At 52.4% G+C, this 7,191-nt stretch overlaps 2 protein-coding genes across 5 annotated transcripts in view; both read right to left on the bottom strand.

Annotated features, from left to right (window-relative positions):
• Positions 1 to 4,192, bottom strand: part of SLC28A1 (solute carrier family 28 member 1) — a 33,171-nt gene extending 28,979 nt beyond the window's left edge. The window contains exons 1-4 of the mRNA XM_079764225.1: positions 4,107 to 4,192; positions 3,293 to 3,404; positions 2,382 to 2,470; positions 1,117 to 1,208 (exon numbers count right to left, since the gene is read on the bottom strand). Coding sequence (XP_079620351.1) covers positions 1,117 to 1,208; positions 2,382 to 2,470; positions 3,293 to 3,404; positions 4,107 to 4,123 — 310 coding nt within the window. The 5' untranslated portion in view covers positions 4,124 to 4,192. The remainder of the gene's footprint in view (positions 1 to 1,116; positions 1,209 to 2,381; positions 2,471 to 3,292; positions 3,405 to 4,106) is intronic.
• A 585-nt stretch (positions 4,193 to 4,777) lies between these two features.
• ALPK3 (alpha kinase 3) overlaps positions 4,778 to 7,191 on the bottom strand; it is a 62,957-nt gene continuing 60,543 nt past the window's right edge. For 2 of the 4 annotated variants that reach the window (XM_079764040.1, XM_079764043.1), the window contains 2 exons: positions 5,218 to 5,354; positions 4,778 to 4,893 (listed from right to left, as the gene is read on the bottom strand). The gene's annotated coding sequence lies outside the window, so the exon portion shown is untranslated. The remainder of the gene's footprint in view (positions 4,894 to 5,217; positions 5,355 to 7,191) is intronic. The other 2 variants (XM_079764042.1, XM_079764041.1) reach the window with 2 other exon arrangements.

Below are 7,191 nucleotides of genomic sequence, written 5' to 3'. Positions count from 1 at the left end.
GACCTGTGAAACAGGAAGTCACAGTCTGATTCCCAGTCAGGACTCATGCCTGGGTTGCGGACTCGATCCCCAGTGGGGTACGTGCAGGAGACAGCTAATCAATGATTCTCTCTCATCATTGATGTTTCTATCTTTCTCTTCCTCTCCCTTTCTCTTATGAAATCAATAAAAAAATTTTTTTTTCTAAAGAAAGGAAAAGAGAGTAGATAGCAGAGGGGAAATATCTCTCCCTGGCTTCTGAGTTTCAAAAGCCAGGGCTCTTGAAGAATGAGAAGATACGCGTAGCCTTTCCATTGGATAAAAGATGTGGGATGGATGAAGCACTGTCAGTGTAAGCTCGACCCCACCCCCTCTGCTACCAGACTAGTTGGAGGGTATTAGCTGGAGGGTCTGTACTTGGCTTTCTCCCACGTTTAGGTAATCGTCCTTTCGTTCCCTCCTTAATCTCAAATGCATAAAAGAAACTGCAAACTGTTAGTCTCAGAAGTATTTGTCTCGGTCTGTTGAGATCTTGCTTGCAGGCCTACCCTCTGTTTGGCTCAAAGAAAGTATCATAAAAACTCTCTACAGGTTTGGATGTTCTTACATCGACACAATATCAGCCCTTTCTCATCTGTCCTGCCTCACCCTCTGGCTCCTTGTCCAGAACATTACCCTCTAGCCACACTAGACTGTTGATCAGCTCCCTGTCCACACCCTGTCCCCTTTCACTTTTGCTCCTGGGGTTCCTCTGCATGGAGTGCCTCTCACTCCTTATTGTCCTTCCCCTCCACCTGGCCAACTCCTGCTCAACCTGTGAGACTCAGGTGCCACCTCCTCCTGGAAGTCCTCCCTGATCACCCCCATCCTTCCTTGGTGCTCCCAGATGGCACGCTGCACTATGTGGACATAGTTGTTGCCCTCTCCCTAACTGATCAGAGTGCTTTGGGAACAAGATCTGGTCTGCCTTGATTCTGCGGACCCTGCTTCCGGCATGGGCGCTGGTCCCAGCTGGCGCTCAACAAAGCTCTGTTGAATTACTGGGTAAGTGAACGACCCTGCCCTGAGACATGGGTGGCTGGGGTGGAGGTGTCTGACATGGGTGGTCGGGGTGGGAGGGGCCGGGCCCAGGCTCACCGGTACAGAGCAGGCCTCTGCAGATCCATCGAAACAGTTGTGTGTGCTCCCTGCAGAAGCGCCTCACTCTCAGGGCGGGCTGCAGGCTCCTCCTGGGGAGAAGACCAGAGGCTCCGCAAGTGGCCCCCAGACTCCCGTCCCCCTGGGGATCCTCAACACCTCCAGGTGGAAGCCGCTCCAATAAAAGGGTGACATGGGGTGAGCCAGGCCCGGCCTTGACATCCCACAGCGCTGAAGAGCAACCCCAGCCCAGAGCGCACGGAGGAAAGGCTCAGGTACTCGGCACCACCCCAGTGATAACCCTGCCTGCAGGGCTGGAGGGGAGCTACCTGCCAGCAGGAAGAACTCACCAGCAAACAGCTACCAAACCACAGGCACAGATCATGCCGGCCGCCTCCCTCCCGCCCCATGGAGCAAGGGGGAGAGGCTCCCACCTCTGCAGTTACTGCCTTGGGACCCGGGACACTGCTCGCTGAGTCAGCAGCTCCCCTCGGAGATATGGGAACAGCCCACTGTACGCCAGCAGCTGTGGCCCAGTGCCCTCCAGGCCCAGTGCAATGCCAGGTCTTGCCTGGTCATTTGGTCACTGGCCTATCCCTGCAGTGGAGGCTGGAATCTGAATAGCCTCTGGGGTCTCACAGGCTGCACAGCTGCTGCTTTAAGGACCCTCTCTCCCCTCTCTCTGTCCCATCTCCCACCTCCTAAGTGCATCTTCCCCAATCTTGCTCTAAGACAGACAGATGGAACCCCGCCTCCTGTTCTCCTCAACTCAGGACTGGCCAGTGAGGACCCCGGCGGGCCTAGGTATCGGGAGGCCCAGTTCTAGGCCCCTACTTGCTGCCTGTGTGACCTGGGCTCATCCCTTTCCTTCTCTGGGCTTCAGCCGTCCCCTGTGAGAAGAGGGGCCTGGCCAAGGCCAGGGCTTTTCAAACTAAGCCTCGAGGTCCCCCAAGGTGCCCAGAGACTGAATAATTAAGAGGGGGGCCAGTCTGGTTTGGAGGTCCCGTCCAAGTGAAACCATATTTTGGGGGTTTCCAATGGGATTTCACTCTGGCTGCTTCACAGCAGGTTGGGAGCCTCGGGCCTGGCTTGCCTCTGAGGCAGAGGCCAGCAGAGCACATTATGGGCTAAATGGTGTTTTCTCCTTCCTTCAACCAAGATACAGGGCGTTGCCTTTCTACCTGGCAGAGAGCACGCTCCCACCCCGCTTCCCCGGGTGGCTTTCTCCCCTACCCAGCCCGCGTCCCCTCCTGGAGACCACTTACCCTCCTGAGAAGGGCTCCTGGCTGGCTTTGCTCGAACTGTTCCTGCCCTCTGCAGGGCTCAAGTCGCTGCCCGGGGTCTGGCCTTCTTCCTAGAGCCACCAGAGAGGACCACAGTGTCTCTGCCACCCCAAGTGAGAACTAGAGCTGGGGCCCAGGATGCGAGAGGCCCTGGCTGCCACCGAGTGTGCCCACAGGCACCTCGGGAGTGGGCCAGGGTGGGGGCTGGGCTTTTGCACAGGAAGTAATCGGAGGGCAACTTAAATTCTGCAGAGCATGCATTGAGCACCTACTGTGTGCTGGGCTCTGTGCTAGGGAGGGACACTCAGCTGCGCCTGAGCTGTGGCTGGTGGGGAGTCCCAGGCAGGGCCACCTGGTCGCGTAAGCCCCAGGACACCAATAACCTCACAGTCTGTGGAGTTGGGTTCTGACATGTAGGGGGTTACTCTTGCAAATTACAATGTGAAAGGTGCACCCTGGGTTGTGCAGTGTGGTGAAGGGGCGGGGGGGGGGGGGGACTTGGGGAGGGAAGAGGGTGTCATTTTAGGCTCCAGAGTTCTGGGTGGTGGGGCCCGACCTGGCCATTCCAGAGCAAGGACAAGCCTGCCAGCTCCTCAAAGGCTGAGACTTCCTCAGGGACCCCCACCCCCACGCCACCCCGACCCCCACGTGCTTTCTCCTTCTCATCCTTTAACTCGCAGCCCGATGGCTCCTCCTTGTTGAGACCTTCCTGACCGTTCAGACTAGGGCAGGCCCTGTGGCACATGGTGGGCACACACGTGTTTAAGAAGTGAAATAAGGGGCTGCTCTGCGCTGAGGAGGCCAGCACACTGGGGGTGGGGGAGGAGAGGAAGATGGTGAACAAAGGCCCTTCCCACTAGGGGACCAAGATGGGGCTGGGGAAGGGGACAGACCAGGCTTTCCGAGAGCTCAGCCCCCATGTTGTCCAGACCGTTGGCCACAGATGCGAGAGAGATGGACTCTTTGGGTCTTGGTGTGTTGTCCTCCATGTGCCAGACCTTCCAGCTGAAAAACAGAGTGAGGCCCAAAGCTGAAAGGGGGCGGCCAGGGAGGGGCCTGCGGAAGGAAGGTGGATGGGAAGGGAGAGGGCTAGCAGGGGGGACCAGACACCTAGCGTAGCTCCTACCATCCCAGAACCCAACCCTCATCATGGCTGGGGACATGGCCGGGACTCCCAGGGACAGCGGAAGGCATCCCTTCCTGTGCCCACTTCTGAACCAGTGAGAGGCAAGTACTCAGAAACCCACGAGGCCAGGCAGAAACAGGGAAAGCCTGCCCACTGCACAGGGAGGAGGAGGAAGGAATTCTGTGTAACACGTATGTGTACTTGATACAGGTATTTTTGTGAAGAGAGGCCCTAGCTTTCAACGCTCCCCACAATACGTTAAAACCATTGTCATCGCGTGGCTCAGTGGTTGAGCGTCGACCTATGAACCAGAAGGTCGCGGTTCGATTCCCGGTCAGGGCACATGCCCAGGTTGCGGGCTCCATCACCAGTGTGGGATGTGCAGGAGGCAGCCAATGATTCTCTCTCATCATTGATATTTCCATCTCTCTCTCCCCCTCTCCTTCTCCCTTCCTCTCTGAAATCAATAAAAATACATTATTTAAAAAAAAAAAAAAGCCGAAACCGGTTTGGCTCAGTGGATAGAGTGTCGGCCTGCGGACCCAAGGGTCCCGGGTTCGATTCCGGTCAAGGGCATGTACCTTGGTTGCGGGCACATCCCCAGTAAGGGATGTGCAAGAGGCAGCTGATCGATGTTTCTCTCTCATCGATGTTTCTAGCTCTCTATCCCTCTCTCTTCCTCTCTGTAAAAAATCAATAAGATATATTTAAAAAAACAACAACAACAACAACAAAAATACCCACCATTGCCATTAAGTGATATTTTCATTGTATTGTACTGTTCCATCTCTGAAAGGTGGAGACACAATGTCCTGAAGACTTCATTCTAGTCCCTGAAATCAGCCCTACCCCTGGACTTCTCAATGACAAGAGCCAATATAGTCCTCTTTCTTTCTTTCCTTTTTTTTTTAACGGAAGCTCAGTTCATAGACTTAAACTCACCTGTAAGTAAGAGCCCTGAGACCCCATGTCTCCCCACTTCTGTTCCCTCTCTTTTCTTTCCCTTGGGTGGCAAGCTACACTACCCAAACAGCAGCCCGGTGAAGCTCAGACCCAGAGGTGTACACACAAGAGCAGGAACAGCTGTGGACGTGCACCCACAGGTGGAGCCTGCGGAAGCCCACCTACCCGTGCACACACAGACACAGACACACACACAGACACACACACAGACACACAGACACACAAACAGACACACACACAGACACACACACAGCCGCACAGGGGGAGGCCGGATCCTCTTCCTACTCACCTATTTGTGGTGAACAAGCCACTCTCAGGCACAGGCGGCGGCGTGGATTTCTGTGAGGACAGGCTGGGTGCAACCTGCTTGCACTTTGGCCTGCGTTCTCATTTTAGTGGGAATTCCTGGGCAGAGTTCAGATTTGGAGTCGGTTGGGCTTCCCACCCAGCTTGGTCACAGCAAAGGCAGGGACCCCAACCTCTTTCAGGGAAAAGGGGAACAGGGCAAGTGGGCCCCACACTAGGCCTGACCCACTGAGTTCGGCCCTCTTACTTAATTTGTCTTCCTCCTCTGACATGCCCTCCTCTCCACTCTCCTCTGCTCCCAAACACTCCCACCTCTTCCAGGAAGCCCACCCTGCTTATTCTCATCCTTCCCACGGCCCCTCCTGTGGCCTCCTTGTCCCCCTGCCCTCAGTGCTACTCAGTGTCTCAGACCCTGCACCTTACCTTTCATTTTACCTCTTATCCAGTCTCCCTTTCTCACTCAATCAGTAATTGTAACAGCAATCTGTTTTCCTGAGCTTGAAGAGAAAGGACGCAGTGTAGCTGTCACAGATGGTAAAAGTGTTTCAGGTCTAAATATCCTACACACAAAACAAAATCACACAATTTGCCCTTTTGTTCCATTTTTCTCTTTGACACCTAAGCAAGCATGTGCAAAGTCAAGGGACAAACCCTTTAGTGTTTCAATCCTCAAACTAATCATTAAACTTATCTGACAGGATTTATATCTCTTTAATAATTAAACACACACACTCAGGACAAAACCTTTTATGACACATGAACACTACCTAGTAGCAGAGTGCAGTTCCTGCACGTGCTGGTTGTTCTGAAAAAACTGGAGACTGATGGAAGGAGGGCAGGGTACCCCCTCTTTTTAAAAACTTTTTGTTGCCTGGCTGGCATGGCTCAGAGGTTGAGTGTCAACCTATGAACCAGGAGTTCGATTCCTAGTCAGAGCACATGCCCAGTGTGGGGCATGCAGAAAGCAGCTGATCAGTGATTCCCTGACATCATTGTTGTTTCTATCTCCTTCTCTCTCTCCCTTCCTCTCTGAAATCAATTTATATATATATATTTAAAGAAAAAAGAAAAAAAAATTTGTCTGTCATTCTGATTACCAAAACATTACATGAGCACTGTTAAACATTTAAACGTTATAGAAATAGACAAAACAAAGGAAGTTAAAAATTCCTCTAATGTGAAACTTCCAGAGATGAACCACCACAGAGTTTGTGGCATTTTGGTCCAGACTTTTCTTAAGTGAATACTATGAAATGTTATTCATTTTACAAAAGGGGCTCAGACTATACCAGCTTTTTTGCAAACTTGCTTTCCTGGGCAGAAAGCCACACTCTGTCCTCCCCACTCTGTGGGGGGGACCAATGTGCTGCCCGATTCTGTAAAAAGTAATAAACAGAAACCCCATTTAAAATGAAGTTGGGAGGCCAGAAGGGAGAGCTCTAAGGCGCTTGGTCCCTGCAGCCCAGCAGGAAGAGGACTTTGTTTATCTTAGCTTTCCGGAATTCCTCTTCTACAAAAGAATTTCCTCTCCTTCGTCGGAACTTCGAATGATTTGCTATTAGGCCGCCTGCCCTGAATTGCAATTCTTTGTTGTTTCCAAATAAACCCATTTTGCTGGAGAAATATCTGGCTATTTATTTCAGGTCAACAATTGTAAACTCAGTGCCCGTGACGTCATCTGGTGTGTCCTGAGCGGGACACCTGCCTCTGTGTGCGGCCTCCACGAGGGTGGGCGGAGCTGCCCTTATGGTGGGGCCTCATCAAGTCAGTCACAGTCAAGGCAGAGGGGACTGAACCTGCTTCTCTGCCTCGGTCCCCTTCTAACCTCTCCCTGCTTCTAACCTCTCCCCCTTCCCTCCCTTCCCTCTGCCCTCTCCCCTCCTCTCTTGGTGTCCAGACAGACCAAAGCCTGGAAGCACAACACATCCAGAAGCAGCCAAGCTTGTTTCAAAGCATTCCCGATATTGCAGCTTATGACCTTGATCTCTTTTTTAAAAGTATTTTTTAAATTGATTTTAGAGAGGAAGAGGGAGGGAGAGAGAGAAACATCAATGATGAGAGAGAAGAATTGATCCACTGCCTCCTGCACATCCCACACTGGGGATCCAGCCCACAACCCCAAAACGTGCCCTGGCCTGGAATCAAACTATGATTTCCTGGTTCATAGGTTGATGCTCAACCACTTAGCCACACCGGCCAGGCACCTTGACCTCTTCATGTGCCCTAATCTCCAAAGCAAGGACTTACTAGGCTGTGTGTCATGAGATAAAACCCTGAGCTTGGAGCTTAACCCTTTGCACTTGCTTGCTTTTTTCTCGATTCCTTTATTCTACTTGGGATTTAATTTTTTAAATACCCCAGATTTTACAAAGCGCGGCAGTAGAATAAAAAACTGGA

The sequence above is a fragment of the Cnephaeus nilssonii genome, assembly GCF_951640355.1.
Source record: "Cnephaeus nilssonii genome assembly, chromosome: 24".
In the NCBI taxonomy this organism is placed as follows: Eukaryota; Metazoa; Chordata; class Mammalia; order Chiroptera; family Vespertilionidae; genus Cnephaeus; species Cnephaeus nilssonii.
This window is presented reverse-complemented; position numbering and strand designations above follow the sequence as displayed.